The sequence below is a fragment of the Oratosquilla oratoria genome, chromosome 1 (assembly GCF_046742065.1).
Source record: "Oratosquilla oratoria isolate Oo_2021 chromosome 1, ASM4674206v1, whole genome shotgun sequence".
Taxonomy (NCBI): domain Eukaryota; kingdom Metazoa; phylum Arthropoda; class Malacostraca; order Stomatopoda; family Squillidae; genus Oratosquilla; species Oratosquilla oratoria.
Window position 1 is genome coordinate 18,789,784 of NC_134777.1, and position 22,822 is coordinate 18,812,605.

The following is a 22,822-nucleotide window of genomic DNA, read 5'->3' on the forward strand; positions in this document are numbered from 1 at the left end:
CTAGATGACGGGTCATCCCTGCACCCTGTCCACTGCCCTGGGTCACAAGCAGTGTCGCAGGACACAGCACATCCACAGCAAGGCCGCTTCATTAAATCGGCGACCCCCCCTCTCCGTCCCCCCATATAAAGGAGAGGACGGGGAGAAATCCCTTCGGGCTGCGTCAAAATTTTTGCTCACACACACTACCTCACCCCCATTCCCCCGTCCAATCCACCTCATGCACACACAACATTTTCCATATACAACCATTCTCCATTCACCCCTGTCTTCTGTCCTCTCCCGTCCTTCCTCAACAGACATTCCCCTCTTCCCCAAAGCCCCCTTCACCCCATCCATCCATCTCACCCTAGGACGTCCCCTCATGTTCACTCCCTCCACATCTGCCTTCCATACCTCCTTTACTAGTCTTTCTTCACTCATTCTTTCCATGTGTCCAAACCATCCTAATACTCTTTCATCCACCCTATCTCCCAACTCCCTTTCCACCCCTGTTCTCCTCCTCACTTCCTCATTTCTCACTCTATCTAGCCTAGTAACCCCCATCATACTTCTCAGACACTTCATCTCAAACACATTCAAGTTCCTTCTCTCTTCCTCTCTCATGTTCCATGTTTCTGCTCCATACAGTGCTGTTGGCACAATCACTCCTTCATACATTCCCAGATTCCTATTCCTCATTACACTTTTTAAACCACCAAGGCATTTACTCGCTTCTCTCAATCTACATTCTACCTCCACCTTCACTCCACCCTTTCCTGCCACATTTGCACCCAAATATCTAAAACTATCCACTTCCTCCAGTTGCTCTCCCTTAATGCTCACTTCCAGATTACTGCCACTTTCACCCCTTGTACATCTCATCACCTTACTTTTACCCACATTTATCTTCAGCTTTCTTCTATCACACACTCTCCCAAACTCTGTCACCAGCTTCCTCAATCCCTCCTCCGATCCTGCCACAAGCGCAGTGTCGTCCGCAAACAACAGCTGGCTCACCTCCCACTTTTCTCCATTTTCTTTAACCATCTCCAATCCCTGACCCACTACCCTAGCATTCACCTCTCGCACCACCCCATCCATGTATAAGTTGAACAGCCAGGGTGACATAACGCATCCCTGACGAAGTCCCACCTTTACCTCAAACCACTCACTCTCTCCATTTCTAATCCTGACACAAGCTCTACTACATACATACATATACCAAGGCTTTTTCCCCCTTCCAAGGGAGGTAGCCAAAAAGGGAAAGGCATAAAAACACTCCCACCCATTTCATCCCTAAATACACTCCACACCCCTCCCACCCTCCCTCTCATCTGAGCACCTCCTGGATGACGGGTCATCCCTGCACCCTGCCCATCGCCCTGGGTCAGAAGCAGTGTCGCAAGACACAGCACATCCACAGCAAGGCCGCTTCATTTAATCGGCGACCCCCCCCTCTCCGTCCCCCCTTGCATATAAGGAGAGGACGGGGAGAAATCCCTTCTGGCTGCGTCAAAATTTACTCACACATACTACCCCACCCCCACGCCCATTCCTCCTCATGCAATCACATCATCTATATACAACCATTCTCCACTCACCTCTGTCTTCCGTCCTCTCCCTTCCTTCCTCAACAGACATTCCCCTCTTCCCCAAAGCCCCCTTCACCCCATCCATCCACCTCATCCTAGGACGTCCCCTCATGTTCACTCCCTCCACATCTGCTTTCCATACCTCTTTTATTAGTCTTTCTTCACTCATTCTTTCCATGTGTCCAAACCATCCTAATATTCTTTCATCAACCCTATCTCCCAAATCCTTTTTCACCCCTGTTCTCCTCCTCACCTCCTCATTTCTCACTCTATCCAGCCTAGTAACCCCCACCATACTTCTCAGACACCTCATCTCAAACACATTCAAACTCCTTCTCTCTTCTTCTCTTATGTTCCACATTTCTGCCCCATACAGTGCTGTTGGCACAATCACTCTTTCATACAGTCTCCTCTTCGCATCCATTCCCAAATATCTATTCCTCATTACACTCTTTAATCCACCAAGGCATTTACTCGCTTCTCTCAATCTACATTCTACCTCCACCTTCACTCCACCTTTTCCTGCTACACTTGCACCCAAGTATCTAAAACTATCCACTTCCTCCAGTTGCTCTCCCTTAATGTTCACTTCCAGTCTACTGCCACTTTCACCCCTTGTACATCTCATCACCTTACTTTTACCCACATTTATCTTTAGCTTTCTTCTATCACATACTCTGCCAAACTCTGCCACCAGCTTCCTCAATCCCTCCTCTGACCCTGCCACAAGCGCAGTGTCGTCCGCAAACAACAGCTGGCTCACCTCCCACTTTTCTCCATTTTCTTTAACCATCTCCAATCCCTGACCCACTACCCTAGCATTCACCTCTCGCACCACCCCATCCATGTATAAGTTGAACAGCCAGGGCGACATAACGCATCCTTGACGAAGTCCCACCTTTACTTCAAACCACTCACTCTCTTCATTTCTAATCCTGACACAAGCTCTACTACTCTCATAAAAACTCTTGACAGCTCCTAGAAGCTTTCCTCCTATCCCATATATCTGCATAATCTCCCACAGTGCCTTTCTGTCTACCCTGTCATAAGCCTTTTCCAGATCCATAAAGGCCCAGAAAACATCCTTCCCCTTACCTATAGCTTTCTCACATATCTGTCTTACCACAAAAATCTGATCTACACAACCTCTACCTGTCCTAAACCCACACTGTTCCTCACCAATTACTCCCTCTGTTCCTCTCCTAATCCTCTCAATCAAGATCCTCCCATAAGCCTTCCCAAATACACTTAACAAGCTAATCCCTCTGAAACTACTACATTCACACTTGTCCCCCTTTCCCTTGTAAAGTGGAACTATACACGCACTCCTCCAGTCCTCTGGCACTCTACCTTCTCTCTAGCAAACATTAAATAACCTCACCAACCAGTCCACCATCACTATACCTCCTTTTTTAAGACATTCTGCATGGCATCCATCCAGACCAGGTGCCTTACCTGCTTTCATCATCTTAACTGCTGCCTTCACTTCATCCTTCCTTATTTCTCCTCCATTTTCCTCACTCATCACTCTCATTTTCTTAGCATTTCCCACTGCAGCTATCTTTCCCTCCTTATCCTCCTTCACATTAAGCAACTCCCTAAAATATTCTGCCCATCTTCCCCTTACTGCCTTCTCCTCCATTATCATCTCTCCATCTGCACCTTTTACCTTTTCTTCTCTACTTGATTCGCCTCCTCTTCCTCTCTTAATTTCTTTCCAAAACATCTTTTTATTACTTTCAAAATTGTCTGTCATACTCTTACCCCATTTCACATCTGCTCTCCTCTTTGCCTCCTTTACCTTTTTCTTTACTTCTCTTTTCTTTTCCCTGTACTTCTCATATGACTCCCTCGTCCTACTTTGTAACCAATCTGTGAAAGCTCGCTTCTTCTCTTCTACAACCTTCTTCATTTCCTCATCCCACCATTCACTACCCTTCCTTCTATTTCCTCCTGACCTTCTTGTTCCACACACCATCCTTGCACACTTTGTGACTCCCTCCTTGAACCATCCCCATTCCTTCTCCACACCTACCTCCACTCTATCCTTCACTCCCTCCCACTCCTCCTTCAGCTTCCTCTTGTACTCCTTCTCCTTTTCCTTACTCCTTCTCCTTTTCGTTTAGAGAGTTCACTCTAAGCACCTCCCTACCTTTTGTCCCTTTCCTCTTCCTCCATCTGTCCTCCACTCTCAACTTACCTTCCACCAGAAAATGATCTGATATTCCCCCACCCTCTCCCCTTAGCACATGTACATCCCTAACTCTTCCTATCATAATCCTATTTACCACTACATAGTCCATTAAAGCTCTATCTACCACCTTTCCCTCCACCACCCTCTCCCATGTGTACTTATGCTTGACTTTCTTCCGAAACACTGTATTTGCTATCATCAACTCTCTTTCTAGACACATTTCCACCATCAACTCTCCACTACGATTCTTTCCTGGAACACCACATTTCCCAACCACTCCATCAATTGGCTCCTTTCCTACCCTAGCATTAAGGTCTCCCAGTACTATTACATTTACTCTTCTCCCTAAACCCTCTATGCACTCATTTAAATCTATCCAAAAGGCCTCCCTTTCTTCTACATTCTTCTCACTGCCAGGCCCATATGCACTTACAAAAACCCACATCTCCTTTCCCAGTTTCACCTTCATCCACATTATCCTTGAGGAAACCTCCTTCCATTCCACTACACGTTTACCTATCTCTTCACTTACTAGTATAGCCACCCCTTCCCTCCCTCGCCCTCTCTTCACTCCTGATAACCTCCCACTTACACTCCCAAACTTACAATCGCCCTTCCCTTTCAGCTTAGTTTCACTCAAAGCCAACACATTCATCTTTCTTCTCACAAACATACTACCTATCTCTTCCCTTTCACCCTCATCTGTACCACATCCACGCACATTAAAAGACCCAAACCTTAGGGTGCTGGACCGAGGCCCTCCAGCCCCTCTTATGCCTCTGCCTTTTTTTCTAGGAATGTGCCCTGTAGGGCTACAAGGAGAGGGATGCCTAGTCCCAATCCCCGTCCCTTTTTTCTCGCCTCTTATGATCCAAGTGGGAATACTTGGTGGCAGTATTCTTTTCCCCCACCACAGGGAATTTTCCCCCACCACTCAGAGTAAAAGAGAACAATACAGCACTTACTTTATATTTTATAACATGAGAAGTGTGATACAAATTACATATGGCAATCGATACTGTGTGCAAGAATTTGAGTCGTACTGAAGTGGTTAAATACTAACTGCATTAAACTTATGCAGACAATACATGAGGTCGGAGTTAGCAGGCGTCCTGTCACATCTCATTGCAAAAAAAAAATATATAAATATATATGTATATGTGTGTGTGTATATATATATGTGTATATATGTATATGTATGTATCATACTAACATGTAACAAAAATAGATAAATAAAATAAAAATAATTCTTTCCTTAAAGGGAGAGCTATTCCCCATAAGCTTTGCTTCACACACTCCCTTTTCAACAGGTAATTTTGTAAAAAATTCTGTATATATGTATGTATAAATTGTATTTTATTTTGTTAAATAAACCTTAACTAAACTAAACTAAACTAAACTATGGAAAAAGGTGGAGATGTGGTCAATGTTAGTAACGAAAGCTCTTCAGCCCAGTCTGGAGACTGAATGTCAGTCCCTTAGGAATGTACCTCATGATGAAAGTGAGGTTAACAGGTTCTGTAAATAGGTGGCAGACAGATAATTCTGTTCACATCTACCTTCTAGGACCACCATTTGCATGCACCTGACATTGGTCCCTGTCATTGTAATTATAATCTCACTTATGGTAAGTTAGAAAGTTGGGTGTATTTTATAACAGTGAGTGATGCTAATACTAGTTTGAATTGTAGATGGTTAAAGAAAATAGAGAACAGTGGGATGTGGCAGGGTTAGAGGAGGGATTAAGGGAGTTAGGGACTGAGTTTGAGATAGTATGTGATAGGAGAAAGTTGATGGTAAATATGGGTAATAGTAAATTGGTGAGACGTACAAGGGGAGACAATGGCAGAGAGTTGGATAGTTTTAGGTATTTGGTCTCACATGTGGCAGGAAAGGGAAGAGTGGAGGTGGAGTTAAATTGTAGATTAAGTGAAGCAAGTAAATGTCCTGGAGAATTAAAATGTGTCATGAGAAATAGGCATCTCGAAATGGATGCAAAGAGATTTTATTAAGGGGTGATTGTGCCAACAGCACTGTATGGGGGTAGAGACCTTGAATTTAAGAGAGAGAAGAAAAATTTAAATGTGTTTGAAATTAAATGTCCAAGAAGTATGGTAGGGGTTACTAGGGTGAAAAGAGTGAGAAACAAGGTGAGGAGCACAGTGGGGATGGAAAAGGAGACAGCACATAGGGCTGATGAAAGAGTATGGGATAGTTTGGACACATGGAGAGAATGAGTGAAGGAAAATTAGTAAAAGAGGCATGGAAGGCAGAGATGGATGGAGTGAACTTGAGGGGATGACTGAGGACAAGATGAATGGATGTGGTGAAAGGGGCATTGAGGAAGAGAGGAAAATCTTTTGAGCAAGGAAGGGAAAAGACAAGAGATAGGGTGAGTGGAGAATGGTTGTGATACAAGGAAGGGAGGGGGCAGTGGTTATGTGTGAATAATATTTTGATGCAGCGTGAAGGGATTTCTCCCTATTCTGCATGAGGGGATGGAAAGGGGGGTTCTATGGTTAAGTGAGAGGACCTTGTCGTGGAAATACTTTGTCTTGCTACATTGCTTCTAACCCAGGGCAGTGGGTGCAATACATGGATGACCTGTCATCCATGAGCAACTAAGATGAGAGGAAAGGGTGGTAGATGGGAGTGGAATGGGTGGGAGTGGGTACATGCCTTTTGACTTGGCTACCTCCCTTGTAAGAGGGGAAAAGCCCTTGATATATAGATAGAGATGTTACTGTGAAAAAATATGCAGTGCTCGACTCCAATCAATCAATCAGCTGCCCCTGGTCTCTCTTGCAAAAGACCTATGAGGTAACCAGCAACAGCCTCTGGGTGGAACCATAAGTCTTTGAGGTAAGATGTACTGTATGCTTGACTCTAACCATGAGTAATAATGAAAAAAGCCTCTATGGTTACAAGATTGAATATACTTACCTCTCTCCTGACAATGGCTTCAACTTTCTTTGCTGTGGACAAATTGTGAGGAAAAGGCATCCCATGGGTGATAATTGTGGATTCCAGTGCAACAACAGGTGCTTTGCTGGACAGGGCAGCCTGGACCTCCTCACTTATCTTGATGGAAGAGGACAAATACCTTTTGCTACAAGTAGAAAATATGCATTAGAATCTAGTCAATTTTATAACATGAACTGGCATTCTACATTAAAGTTTTTGACTAAAAAGTGTCTTAAAAAAAATATCTTCCAATGTTCCCTTCTTATTACACACTCATCAATCAAATCTCAATAACTGTAATCTTTCCTTGAACCATAGTAAATGGAATATGTATGTGTGTGTGTATTTACCTAGTTGTATCTTACAGGAAGGGGAGCTATGCTCGTGGTTTCCCGTCTCTGTATCTTGCCATATCTAATTTGCTCTTAAATTCTGGTATTGTTTTTGCACACACTATTGTTTCATCTAGTATGTTCCATACATCCACCACACTGTGAGGAAAGGTGCTTTTTTTCATGTCTCTTCTATATCTGTCCTTTTTTAGTTTCTTTCCATGTCCTCTTGTGTTCCTCTTATCCCAATTTAGTAAGTCATCTCTATCAAGGATTTCTACACCTTTCATAATTCTGTAGATGGTCAATAAGTCACCTCTTTCTCTTCTTTGTTTCAGAGTTGGTAGTTCTAGTTTTGACAATCTTTCTTCATGTGACATTTTTTATACTGTTGGGGCCATCTTTGTAGATGCTCTCTGGATTCCCTCAATTTTCTTTATATTCTTTTTAGTACTGGGTGACATAGTGTCATGGCATACTCCAATTTGGGCTTTATCAGTGTAACTAATATTTTCTTTAACATTTCTTCATCCAAGCAAGTAAAAGCCACTTTTATTGACCTTAGCAAGTTATAGGTTTCCCTGACAATTTTGTTTATATGCTTGTCAGGGGGCATATCTTTTGTGATGATCACTCCCAGGTCTTTTTCAGATCCCACTTTTGTTACTTCTTTTTCACCAATTTTATATTGTCTTGATATCCTTTTTTTACTTTTTCCAAATTCCATTATGCTACATTTCTTTATGTTGAAGTCCACTTCCCACTTCTGACTCCATTCCCAAACCCTGTTCAGATCTCTCTGTAGTGAGTCACAGTCCATTTCAGTACTCACTTTCTTTAACAATTTTGCATCATCTGCAAAGAAGTTCATGTAACATTCCACACCCTTGTCCATGTTATTCACATAAATAGCAAACATTATTGGAGCCAATACTGATCCTTGTGGAACTCCACTAATTACCTCCTTCCAAGTAGAACTCTTATCTCTGAACACTACTCTCATTTTACTTCCATGCATGCAAAAAAAGTCCTCCATCCATTTCAGTAGTTTTCCTTGTATCCTTCCTATGGTTTCCAGTTTTCTTAATTTTTTGTGAGGAACTGTATCAAAAACTTTTTGTAGATATATGAACGCACAATCAGCCCATCCGTCCCTTTCTTGTATTATGTCTAGTAGTCTTGAGTAAAGACAGATCAAATTTGTGGTACATGATCTTCCCTGTCTAAATCCAAATTGTCTCTGATTTTGGATCTTGTTCTCCTCCAGATGTTTTATCCGTCTACTTTTTGTAACTTTCACGTATTTTAGCTCCCATGCTTGTGAGGGAAACTGGCCTGTAATTTGTTGAGTCTTCCTTATTTCCTCCTTTATGAATTGGTATGATATCAGCATTTTTCCAGTCTTCTGGTATTTTCCCTTCTTTGAGTGAGCAACTTATTATGTTATATACATTGTCTGTTAGTTCTTCTTTACATTCTTTTAATATAAAATTTGCTATTCCATCTGGGTCGTGCGATTTCCCAATATCAAAGTTCATTATTTGATCCATTATTTCTTTCCATGGTACTCTTATTTCCCTCATGTGGGAAGCAGGGATTTTATTTCTCTCCATTCATTCCAATGTTGCATTTTTTCTCTAGTGAAAACAGACTTGAAGTGTTTGCTCATAACTTCCACCATTTCTGTATCTTCTGTGTATTCTGTATTCCTTTGGTGTAGTTTTACTATTTCCTGTTTATTTTTTAGTTTACCATTTACATATCTATAGAATAGTTTTAGCTGATCCTTACCATTTCTTATTACATCTTTTTCATAGTTTTTTTCTTACCTGGGTATTTTTACATATTCATTCCTTTGATCAATATATATTTGCCACTTTTTAGGTTTTTTGTCTTTTCTCCATCTTTTCCAATCTTTATCTTTTCTGTCTTTCACTTTGCTGCACCTTTTCTTTTCTTATATAAACCCGTACTCAATATACACCTTTTCTTGTTTTTGCTTTGGGACATATTTATCCACTCCTTTTTAAATTTTCATAAGAATCAGCCATTTTTTTCTACTTGTGTTTCTTCCTTGTAGAATTTTTCCCAGTTTGCTTTAAGAAAAAATTTCCCAAGTTTTTCAAAGTCCATTTTACTATACATCAGTCTTCCCTTTCTGTGTTTCTCATTTCTCTTTACATATATTTCCTCCTGTAGTTCTAACTCAAGTAGCATGTGGTCGCTCTTCACAACTGGTGTCTTGTATTCAAGTTTGTCTACTATTTCTGGTTCAGTTGTAAATAATAAATCTAGTCTTGACAGTTCATTATTTCTAAATCTAGTGTTTTCTTTTACCCACTGTGTCATTGTATGTTCTATTGTCATGTCAAGTAATACATTTCCCCACTGATCATCACCTTTCACTGTCATCTCTTCCCAACATATTTCTTTGCAATTAAAGTCTCCCATGAGTATTGATTTATTTCCATCCTTCAGCATCTCATTTAACGTAGATTTTGTATCCTCTTTCCATTTTGGAATAATCTCTATCTCTGCAAGACCTCTTTTTGGGGGCACGTAAATCACTGCAGGTCATCCCTTTATCCCACCCACTCCCCTGGGTCAGAAGCAATATAGTATGACACAGTACATCCACAGTAAGGCTGAGGCCATAAAAGGCAGTTAAATGGGAGGGAGTAATGGGACTAGGGATCCTGCTCTCTGTAACCCTTGTGGTATATTCCTACAATAAGTCAAGGAATATGAGGGTCTGGGAGGAGTTCTCTGAACAGAATCCTAAGTTTTGGGTCTTTTGGTGTGCATGGGTGTGGTACAGATGGCTGTTCTTGTGCTGGGTTAATAGCATCAGGTCATCCACATAAGTGAGTGCTTTGGTATTATACTTTGGACCTGGTTTGAGATCACTTGTGAAGATATTGAACAATTAAAGTTCTAATATTACTCCAAGGGGGACTCCATTGTAGTGTTTGGTGTTGGATATTTGATTGTTCTTGGCAAATCTACAAGGTCCTAAGAAGTTTGTTAGTCATTTCTTGTTATTGTTATGGATGGATGTCTTTCAAACAGCCACCTAAACAGTGGAAATTTCCTATTCAGATCACCAAGACCATCCACCAATACTTTTAAAATATGTTCAGTACAAAAAGAAAAATATCAAGACAAAGAAACAATTAAATCAAGACAGACCTGATAGAATATATCTGTGTAGCCTTCTTGACATGTCCTGTAGACAGAAACCAAGAAACCATCTTGTATGGCATTGTAACACCTGTAAAATATTATTATTCTATTTTAAATTATCCTTTACCTCTTTACATAAAACAGTAGAATGACTTATTCTATATATTTCATTCTGGTTAATACCAAGCAATCTTATTTAACACAGAGGGGTGGAACACAGTGAAGGGGCTAATACTACCTCAATTAGCCCCTCCTGGAGTTAGGGACTACTAGTCCCACAGGAATGAAGAATAGTCTGTATTGATGGGAGCCATAAAGTTAACTCTTGAAAGGGAACCATTATGCTTGGTCTCATTGAACTACAGAGAAAGTGAGGTCAATACATTTCAGAGGGGCTCTCAAAAGAAAATCAATCAATCTGCAGCCTTGGGTCTTGCAAGAGACCATTTGCCCCAAAGTATTTGACCACAACCACCAGGTTGGCTTAGAAGTCATTATATGAAGGTTAATGAGTGCTGAGCCACAATATTCAAGGGCAGTTCCAAAAGTAATGCCTCCTATTTTCTTATTTTGCATAAAGAGTTCCAAGGGATTGTTTATGACATTGTTATGATGACTGAACCTTCACACATATAATCTAAAATTTTCATCTCTCTGTTGCAGATATTGACACTGTCACAGTAATAAAGTAACCCATGTCATGGATGTGTGTCATTGAATTCCTCCACACAGAAGTGGAACCAACTGACATTCACCAGCACTTGGTGAACATTTATGGAACTGAGGCAGTTGATGTCAGCATGGTCAGGAGATGGTTTCTCTGGAGTAGCAACAGTGATGTGAGTGACAAGCCGCACTCTGGACAGCCATGCACAGGTCCTTGCTCATCATTGGCAAAAGTCCATTAAGAACTGGGGTGATTACAAGGAGAAATACATTCTGGAGCAAATATTTCTGCTTGCTTTAATGGTGCTACTTCTGTCTTCATAGCTCTTCAAGTTTTTTAATTATGAATTAGAAAATTAAGAGATATTACTTTTGGAACTACCCTCGTTCTGTCAAGACAGTATTTGAAGAACATAAGTGTCTACCAAGTCAAATCAGTGTTTGTATTATCTTAGTGTTGAGTGGTGACCTGTGTACAAGAAGGCTAGGGTTGTCTTGGGAGGGCTGATTCTTCTGGAAAGTAATGAGCAAGAAGAAATTATTCCTTAGTCAAGGCAAATACTACGACCTTATTTACTAAAAGCAATTAAGGAACTATGACCAATCAATCCAAAATCTGAGAAACAGAAGGAAAAAATCTAATAAAATTATAACCAGGGCAACAAGATCAGGACAGATCATATTGAACACAAAAATGTGTACAACACCTTCAGTACAGAACGGTACATACATACATACATACATATACCAAAGGCTTTTTCCCCCTTACATGGGGGGTAGCCAGAAAGAAAAAGGCATAGAAATTAGTCCCACCCATTTCATTTCCTATATATTCCACTCCCATCCACCCTCCTCCCTCCCTCCTATCTTGGCACTTCCTGGATGACGGGTCATCCCTGCATCCTGTCCACTGCCCTGGGTCAGAAGCAGTGTCGCAAGACACAGCACATCCACAGCAAGGCCGCTTCATAAATTCGGCGACCCCCCCTCTCCGTCCCCTCATGCAGGAAAGGAGAAGACAGGGAGAAATCCCTTCGGGCTGCATCAAATTTTTACTCATACATACTTCCTCACCCCCATCCCCCACCCACTCCCCCTCATGCATCACAGCCTCATCTATACACAACCCTTCTCCATTTACCCTTATCTTCTGTCCTCTCCCATCCTTCCTCTACAGACATTCCTCTCTTTTGTAAAGCCCCTTTCACCCCATCCATCCATCTCATCCTAGAACGTCCCCTCATATTCACTCCTTCCACACTTCTTTTACTAATCCTTCTTCACTCATTCTTTCCATGTGTCCAAACCATCCTAATACTCTTTTACCAACCCTATCTCCCAGCTCCCTTTCCACCCCTGTTCTCCTCCTCACCTCATTTCTCACTCTATCTAGTCTAGTAACCCTTATCATACTTCTCAGACATTTCATCTCAAACACATTCAAACTCCTTCTCTCTTCCTCTCTCATCTTCCATGTTTCTGCCCTGTACATTGCTGTTGCCACAATCACTCCTTCATATAACCTCCTCTTAGCATCCATTCCCAGATGTCTATTTCTCATTACACTTTTTAATCCATCAAGGCATTTACTCGCTTCTCTCAATCTACATTCTACCTCCACCCCCACTCCTCCCTTCCCTCTCACATTTGCATCCAAGTATCTAAAACTATCTACTTCCTCCAGTTCCTCACCCTTAATGCTCACTTCCAGCCTACTATCACTCTCTCCCCTTGTACATCTCATCACCTTACTTTTGCCCACATTTATCTTCAGCTTCCTTCTTTCACACACCTTCTCAAACTCTGTCACTAACTTCCTCAATCCCTCCTCTGATCCTGCTACAAGCGCAATGTCATCAGCAAACAACAGCTGGCTCACTTCCCACTTTTCTCCATTTTCTTTAATCATCTCCAACCCCTGACCCACTACCTTTGCATTCACCTCTCGCACCACCCCGTCCATGTAAAGATTGAACAGACAGGGCGACATAACACACCCCTGACGAAGTCCCACCTTTACCTCAAACCATTCACTCTCTCCATTTCTAATCCTAACACAAGCTCTACTACTCTCATAAAAACTCTTGACTGCTCTCAACAGCTTTCCTCCTATCCCATATATCTGCAGTACCTCCCACAGTGCCTTCCTGTCTACCCTGTCGTAAGCCTTTTCCAGATCCATAAAAGCCAAAAAAATATCCTTACCTTTTCCTATAGCTTTCTCACATATCTGTCTTACCACAAAAATCTGATCTACACATCCCCTACCTGTCCTAAAACCACACTGTTCCTTACCAATTACTCCCTCTGTTCCTCTCCTAATCATCTTAATCAAGACCCTCCCATAAGCCTTCCCAACTACACTCAACAAGCTGATCCCTCTGTAACTACTACACTCATACTTGTCCCCAGAACGGTAAGAATAAGAAATGGGAACTAACACTATCAGGTAGCTTTTATTCACAATACCAATAACTGGAATGAGACATACATCACCTTTCACCTATTCCACACCCATCCAATACACACTTGTTTTTCCTTTTATTTTAGCTCCTACCAAACCAATAAAATTCATTGCAAGCACTGGCTTTGGACAACAGAAAGAAGCTCCAATTACAGTCTCCAAGCAGTTTATAAGAATCACCTTGGACTACACTTCCACACCTTGGTTCTCAAGTGTCAGCAAAATATACATAAACAATCTGCAAACTCTACAAAACAAAGAATTGAGAGTAATGACAGGTTGCACCAAAACTATCCATTAAGATATCTACACAAAGAAACAAAAATCCTCCCCACAGATGACCATATGAACATGATAAGTGCAAAGTTCTATCTAAGAGCACTCAAATCCACACATCCATCCCATCATGCCACACTAGCACTACCAGCTGAATGGAGAGAAAATAAAAACAAAAACAAAAAAAACATTCACACCCAGATCACTAAACAAGATCTTCAAGAGAAACCACCACACTCAGTATATACTCCACCAACAGTCCCACAGAATAATCCCTCTCAAGAGAAGTAAGAACCACTTTGCCACAATTCCATTTAGTACAACATCCAGCATTACAACAATATCAACACAGAATAGGCCAGGTCACAGAATCAAACTGCCCTAGATACAACCACCACACAAAAAACAGTGAACACATCCTACAATGCTCCACACTAATAATTCCTAGATCATATATCTCTTACCTGAGAGACTTATGAGCTCACCCAGAAGTCATAGTTACCAAGGAGACAGGGGTCTCCTGAAAAAGAAACTTGGGGTGACAGATTGACCGATTGATTTTAGCTCCTTGGGGATGGAGGGCCATCCCTATCCCTCACCCACTAACCAGGTGAGAAGCAATGCAACAAGACACAGCACCTCCATAGTATGGCCTAGCAATTAAAGCTGGTTTACCCCCCGCTCCTTGCTTCATTACATGGAAACTTTTCCTCCTAATCCACTTAATCTCTTGAGTACAATGACGCCTATGTATGCATCATGAGCTGCGAGTGGATACGAGGATGCCGGCATCAGATTCCTGATTATATTTATTTCATAGTTGTAGCTGAGTGACTCCCGTACTGCATGAACAGGCTTAGTCACATTTTTGGTGACATTTTATTTATTCAGGGTGAAGGAGAATGAGTATAACAGAAGTAACTTTATATTTTGTAATGTGTGGATACATGCAGAATGTCTAAGAAAAAGGAGGTACAGTGATGGTGGACTGGCTGGTGAGGTTATTTAATGTCTGCTGGAGAGAGGGTAGAGTGCTGGAGGACTGGAGGAATGCCTGTATAGTTCCACTTTACAAGGGAAAAGGGGACAAGTGTGAGTGTAGTAGTTTCAGAGGGATTAGCTTGTTAAGTGTAGTTGGGAAGGCTTATGGGAGGATCTTGATTGAGAGGATCAGGGGAGGAACAGAGGGAGTGATTGGCAAGGAGCAGTGTGGATTTAGGACAGGTAGAGGTTGCATAGATCAGATTTTTGTGGTAAGACAGATATGTGAGAAAGCTATAGGAAAAGGTAAGGATATTTTTTGGGCTTTTATGGATCTGGAAAAGGCTTATGACAGGGTAGACAGGAAAGCACTGTGGGAGGTTTTGAAGATATACGGGATAGGAGGAAAGCTCTTAGGAGCTGTCAAGAGTTTTCATGAGAGTAGTAGAGCATGTGTCAGGATTAGAAATGGAGAGAGTGAGTGGTTCGAGGTAAAGGTGGGACTTCGTCAGGGATGCATTATGTTGCCTTGGCTGTTCAACTTATACATGAATGGGGTGGTGCGAGAGGTAAATGCAAGGGTGGTGGGTCAGGGATTGGAGATGTTTAAAGAAAATGGAGAAAAGTGGGAGGTGAGCCAGTTGTTGTTTGCGGACGACACTGCGCTTGTAGCAGGATCAGAGGAGGGATTGAGGAAGTTGGTGGCAGAGTTTGGGAGAGTGTGTGAAAGAGGAAAATTGAAGATAAATGTGGGTAAAAGTAAGGTGATGAGATGTACAAGGGGTGAAAGTGGCAGCAGACTGGAAGTGAGCATTAAGGGAAAGCGACTGGAGGAAGTGGATAGTTTTAGATATTTGGGTGCAAATGTGGCAGGAAAGGGTGGAGTGAAGGTGTAAGTACAATGTAGATTGGGAGAAGCGAGTAAATACCTTGGTGGATTAAAAAGTGTAATGAGGAATAGACATTTGGGAATGGATGCTAAGAGGAGATTGTATGAAGGAGTGATTGTGCCAACAGCACTGTATGGGGCAGAAACATGGAACATAAGAGAGGAAGAGAGGAGGAGTTTGAATGTGTTTGAGATGATAGGGGTTACTAGGTTGGATAGAGTGAGGAATGAGGAGGTGAGGAGGAGAACAGGGGTGGTAAGGGAGTTGGGAGATAGGGTGGATGAAAGAGTATTGGGATGGTTTGGACACATTGAAAGAATGAGTGAAGACTAGTAAAAGAGGCATGGAAGGCAGATGTGGAGGGAGTGAACATGAGGAAGCAACCTAGGATGAGATAGATGGATGGGGTGAAAGGGGCCTTGGGGAAGAGGGGAATGTCTGTTAAGGAAGGACAGGAGAGGACAGAAGACAGTGATGAATGGAGGATGGTTGTATATGGATGATGTTGTGATGGGGGGCGAGGTAGTATGTATGAGCAAAAATTGACGCAGCCAGAAGGGATTTCTCCCCATCTTTTCCTTTTCTGCATGAGGGGATGGAGAGGGGGGGATCGCGGATTTAATGAAGCGGCCTTGCTGTGGATGTGCTGTGTCTTGTGACACTGCCTCTGACCCAGGGTAGTGGACAAGATTCAGGGATGACCCGTCATCCAGGAGGTGCCAAGATAAGAGGGAGGGTGGAGGGAAGTGAAGTGTATTAGGGATGGGATGGGTGGGAATGGTTTTTATGCCTTTTTCTTTTTGGCTACCTTCCTTGTAAGGGGGAAAACGCCTTTGGTATATGCATGTATGTGTATTGTGATATATCATCATACATCAGGCAACCTGATGTGCACATGAATATTTGACTTGTATTGAAGACGTTAAGAATTTACATAGTAGATATGAGGAAATCCCTTTGGACCATATCAATTCCATCCAAAATCACTTTCACAGTCATCTCACCTTCTCCCTTCCCTGTTCAACAGGCATTCCTCTTGTACCCAAGGCCCCTTTCACTTCATCTTGTATGCTATGGAAATATCAAAGCACTTCCCATTTGTGTTAACAGTCCCTGCAACAACTACACCAACCTTGGGTGGAATTTGCCTTCTAATTTACATTCTACACAAGAATGGTAAATCCTGGTGTAGTGACTGTGCCAAATCCATAGGAAAGTAACTTGTATCTAAAATAATCATTATTCTCGTCCTCTGAAATGGCCATTATATGAATACCGTCAACCCCAACCAAGCAGAATAAATTAAATGTTTAACATTAACTATAAACCTCTCCCGACATCAGTCCCACAGAAAAATCCCTCTCAAGAAAAGCAAAAACCACACTAGAACAACTGCATTCAGGTCACCATCCAGCACTAAGACAAGCCTAATTCAGAGCAAACCTGGCCACAGAAACAAATAGCCCCAGATACTACCATTACACAGAAGACAATGAACACCTGATCTTACACTTCCCAACCCCATAACCAGATAACAACACTAGTTCTTCCTTGAGTGATTTATGGGCCAATCTGGTGGCTGTTGTCAGTTACTTTGGAGCATGAGTCTTCAGCAAGAGACCTGTGGCAATATTGTAGAATGAATAATTATTTGCAAACTTAAAAAAAATGCAAGCAAAAAAGACTTGATTATAAGAAATGGCACTTATATAAACTTAAATATGTATATAATTCAGAGAAATCAAGCATAATAATTGTTATCTGAATTTCAATGACTAGAAACTTGCAGCTGATGGCAAGAGTCCTTGGGCCTTCCCATAGATATCTCTAGTAAGAAACCACTGGAATTTTATCCATGTTGCATCAGTGTGGGATGTTTCTGTCACTGGTTAACAGTAGTAGGAGTGAAGCAGTTGATGTTCGTTATCTCTTCCCATGTGTAAAGGAGGAGAAAATACAGCTGAAGTTGAAAGGGGCAGATCTTGGGTCTGGTCCGGAGACCAAGACTTTTGGCAAGAGTCAGTCTTTTGGGGTTGCATCTTCAAATAGAAGAGAGGGTAAATTTTGAAGATAGGCAACAGGTAGATGATTCTCTGATGTTTACCTCACATGACCACCCCTTGTTTTTGGTCCAAATCAAATGAGACTGCCTCTAGTGCCTTCAGAACTTTCCCAATCCTTTCACTAATACGGGAACATTTAGTATTTACTCTGGTTTCTGCCATAAGGTTTTATCCAGACACGGGAAATCTTTGAGTGAAAAGGTTAGAAAATTATATATTGCAACATCATCTGTAAACCATACACTGTTTGGAGTTGCGATATGCTGAACTGCTGAATAATATGAATCCTAATCAATTATACACATATTCATTACCATAATTAAACATACAACCCAAATGAAGCAAAATTTTATAACTCAAAATGCTTATTCTAACTGCATGTATAACACACTACCATAAAAAGTGCATATGCTCTACATTCCCAACCCGTTTATGTGCGTGAATTCTGTCAATAAAAGTCATTAAATGTTGGAGAACTTTAACTTACTGCCCTACTGATAAAGTGCTAATACAAATCCAATGTAACGTTGCCCTGGGGTGTATGCTCTCCTAACATAACATACTTATATTATCTAATAATACACAGTTTATCTAACGTGGTCACGGGACCATAATTCTATTAAAAAAATCCTCGCAATATTACACAATGTTACAATGTGTAATATTGCGAGGATTAATGTTTAGAATGATGATGGATAGTTAAGTTTATATTTTGCCAATGGATACTTATTTATATACCTACAATGATTGTAGGTATATAAATAAGTATCCATTGGCAAAATTATAAAATATAAACTTAACTATCCATCATCATTCTAAATATTTGAATTGTACATGAACATAATGATTCACACTGGCTTCTTAGTTTCGAAGTATGTAAACAATAGCCTTCCTTCCGTCCTATTTCCTCCCCCACCTCTACTGTGTTCTTTTTCGTAACGGCACAATAAATAACTCTACCGACAATCTATTGGATCATCAAAAGTTCAAATTACTTTAGTTTGAGAATACCCTGACTTATTGGTAACTAATCTACCGCGCTTAGCACAGGAGGGGTGGGAGAGTATTATATGGTTACTTGAGACTAATGAACATATATCAGTAAGGTTACATTTTTTTTTATCACTCATTCCGTTCATCACAGTCCTATGATATTTCAGACATACATTTTCATTCTGTGTCCTGAATTTGAACTAAATCATGTTATAATAGTTCTGTATTTATATCGATACTTTAAGATAAGAGCTGTGACCATATAGTAAAAATTAATATATAATATACATTTCCATTTCGAATGAAATACACCGAGTTACGGTTTGGCAAACAAAATCAGACACTACAAATCAACGTCATCGATTTGAAAATATTGTATATATTTGAAATAATTAAGCTGTTTAAAACTTACATATATAAACGAAGTCCCACCTGTTGCTATTTATACGAATGAACGAAATTGAAACTTTTCGTTCTTTAGAAGTTCGGCGGTAAATTTCTTGTTAATTATATATTACAGTACCACTAGCAACGGCCATTCCAAATTAGAAGTATATTTATCACAAATTCTTTCTTCAACTGATTTTGTCAAATTAATTTTCAATTCGAAGCAATATCAAAACAATGGGTAACACAACTGAACCGGTCGTGACCTAATGAGTTCGTTCACCAATGACAAGCGACTGTCCCATAGAGACAGAACAGGTGGGTATTGGGCCGGGGCCCCTCCCAATTATCACGTGCGGATCGGCAGGTGACCAATTTCTTTTTTCTGATCAGTTACCGGTGGACCGGTTCACAGTAAATATTCTATCGTAAATAGAAAAATATTTGTATTCTTCGATAATCAAAATACTCAACCCGGTTGAGCGCAAATTTTTTCGATAATGCCAGGAAATGCAAAGAAGTATAACAAACCGTATATACATATACCAATAGGGCCTTTTCCCCACACAAGGAGCGTAGCCGAGTCAGAGCATAGATCTACCCTACACTCATCTTAGCTCCTCATAGATTAAATGTCATCTTTGTGTTCCACCGCACAGTTCGGGTCAGAGGCAATGCAACAAACTCAACACCTCTACAGTAAGGCGCGACAGTGGAAGAACATAACATAACATAAGAATGAGGGAGACTGCTAGAGACCATAAGGCCTACACTAGGCAGCTCCATATCCATCACCACCTGTCATCCCCATCCATAAAGTTGTCTAATCGTTTCTTAAAAGAACTGATAGTTTCAGCGCTTACTACATGGTTACTAAGTTTATTCCATTCGTCAACCACCCTATGAGTATACCAATTCTTGCCTATTTCCTTTTTACATCTAAATTTGTCCAGTTTATAACCATTACTACGAGTCCTACCCTGTTGTTTTAACATGATGACCTTGTTTGCATCACCCTTGTTAAAGCCTTTGATCCACTTGAACACCTCTATTAGATCACCCTGCTGGTTTACCCCCACCGCCTTGTATACCCCCACCCTTATCTTTCATCCACTCGAAAGATATAAAGAGCAAACAAAAAGAATCCCTTCGGATTATGTCACTTCCTTATCTATTTACAACCGCTCTCCGTACACGTCTTTTTTTTTTTTTTTCCCTCTCCCTTCTTTGCTCAACAGACAATCCTCGAATACTCAATGCCTCCTGTACCCCATCTACCAACCCCATTTTTGGTCTTCCCCTCAAGTTCCTCCCATCCTCTTACGATTTCCACAATTGTCATTCTTTTCACATGCCCAAACCATCCCAGTATTCTTTGATCGGTGCTACTATAGCGTGAGGTTTACTACACTATAGTGTGAGACTACCTCCCGTTAGCACTATAGCGTGAGATCTACCTCCAGTTAGCACTATAACGCCAGATCTACCTCCCGTTAGCACTATAGCGTGAGATCTACCTCCCGTTAGCACTATAGCGTGAGATCTACCTCCCGTTAACACTATAGCGTGAAATCTACCTCCCGTTAGCACTATAGCGTGAAATCTACCTCCCGTTAGCACTATAGCGTGAGATCTACCTCCCGTAAGCACTATAGCGTGAGGTCTACTATTTCCATACATTTGTTTTAGCGATAAACACATATCCTAGGAATGACTTAGATAGATAATTGGATTTCTAATTACATTCATATTAAAGGAAGAAATGTAAAAATAAACATGTTATCATATCAGACAATCTCTATGACAGTCGCGCAGAGGATTCGAACCTGCTGTTATGGAGATTGTCTGATTGATGTCGCTTTACCAGCGAATTTCTCATAATGTTATCATATATTCCCATACATTTATTCTAGGGATACACACCCCGTACATCTAAGAATGATACAAATAGGTTAGGTTAGGTTAGGTTAGGTCACGTGGACAGGTCACGTTTTTTATGTATTTGGGCAGGGCACATGTTTGATGGACAGGTGCGGGGAGCCTCACGGAGGAACGCGGGTCACGCGGCTGCACCTGAGCAGGCGGCATATGGCGGTAGACCTCACGCTATAATAGCACCCTTTGATTAATCCTATCTGGCAGCTCCTTTTCCAACTATGTTCTCCTCCTTACTTCATAATTTCTCACTGTGTACTCGCAGCATCCACCATTTTTCTTAGACATTTCATCCCAAACATCTCTAGACACTGCCTTTCAGGTTCCTTCAAAAGCCAGGTCTGTCTCATACAGTGCCGCAGACACAATCATTCCCTCGTAAAATTCTCTTTGCGTTCCTCCCCAGATACCTATTTCTCATGTCATGTTTCATGACGCGTCACTGACACAAAGAGGACGCGAAAAATGCCGCCACAAGCTACATTCTAGCAAGAGCTATACTGCTGGTCATCCATTGATGTTGGATACAACCAATTAGGGGGTTATCTTAAATGAGAAAATAAGCTTTAGTATAAATTGTCTGTGTCTTATAAATGCTCTAGCTGCAGGGACCTTGCTACGCGGACGGCGGAGTCAGAGGGCATGTAAACAAAATTACGCTACGAAGTAGTATCTTCGCATATGTATTTATATTCTCTCATTAGTTTAGATAGGTAATGATGGAAATTTGTGAGCCTTCTTCACATACAAATAAAGAAGTAGCAGGATTGTGTGAAGCCAGGCAAACAGGGATGGACTAGGGTTATAGAGGCACACATCGGCACCTGTCCTTGGCACCGATGTTGTGCGGTCGTGTTATAAATTTAAGAAGACGAGACATCTCTGACTCCCTTGTTCGCACTCTGCTCATACCCAACTTCAGTGTAAGTCGATTTTTTTTTCTATTTCATGTAAATTAAATAAATCTTGCTCATTGCCTCTTTTCTTGTCCAAGTGAAGATAAAAAATGAATAGATAAATAAAAGACAAATTAATCACATCGGCCATTGGATTGAAGGAACTGTTCAAATCACGGCCGAGATTTGATACATCAACTCAAATACAAAGGGTAGTCCGTGACACTCATTACACTACATCCACCTCACCCCACCGTAAATATTTACCTGTTTTCCTTACTCCATAATTCAACTCCACCCCACTTCCTCCATTCCTTGTGACATGTGACCCCAAATACTTAAAGCTCTCCACTTCTTCCAACTTCTCCCCCCTTCTAATTCACTTACAATCCACTGCCACCCTCACCCCTTGTACAGCTCATCACTTTCTGCCCACATTTGTTTTCATCTTCCTCTCCTTATATATCTTCCAGCATTCAATGGCGGAGTCTGGGATAACATATGAGAGGAGGCAGCTGAGAGTAATTAACAAGAACTCATTTAGCGCAGAGCCCTTGGTGCCCCTCGCAATCACATAGTTCCCGACTGAAGCCACTTCAATAGATACCGTGTTCGACATAGGATTGGTCCGCCAAGGCCGTGGTGGACCAATTCATTGTCAAAATTGGAAATACCCTTAAGGGAAGTGAATTTTCGCGCCATTTGAATGTGCCACCTATCATCGTAGCGTTGTGGGGATATTCTGTTTAGAAGCGGACACCTACGCAATATAGCAATAGAAAACTAAAAATTTATTTTGTAAATTTCAATACATCAATGTAATATACATTTTTCTTGGCGGAAATCAATAAAAAATCTTGCTTTACCTTACCTTGCAAAAGTTTCGGCGAATACACCTGAGTTACAGGAACGGCCGCTGCATCCTTCCTGGCTCTGTTGCCTCCAATGAAGTGGTATATGATGTACTGTACTAGTTTATTGTAGCGGGGAGATATATCTTCTATTTCTTGTTGGAAGGCATCCA

At 41.3% G+C, this 22,822-nt stretch overlaps 1 protein-coding gene across 10 annotated transcripts in view; it reads right to left on the bottom strand.

Annotated features, from left to right (window-relative positions):
• LOC143032281 (pseudouridine-5'-phosphate glycosidase-like) overlaps positions 1–19,272 on the bottom strand; it is a 61,273-nt gene extending 42,001 nt beyond the window's left edge. Inside the window, exons 1-4 of one of the 10 annotated variants that reach the window (XM_076196777.1) lie at positions 18,442–18,553; positions 17,629–17,774; positions 10,254–10,335; positions 6,712–6,877 (exon numbers count right to left, since the gene is read on the bottom strand). In XM_076196777.1, coding sequence (XP_076052892.1) covers positions 6,712–6,877; positions 10,254–10,327 — 240 coding nt within the window. In that variant the 5' untranslated portion in view covers positions 10,328–10,335; positions 17,629–17,774; positions 18,442–18,553. The other 9 variants (XM_076196796.1, XM_076196826.1, XM_076196768.1 and 6 more) reach the window with 9 other exon arrangements.
• Positions 19,273–22,822: the final 3,550 nt, after the last annotated feature.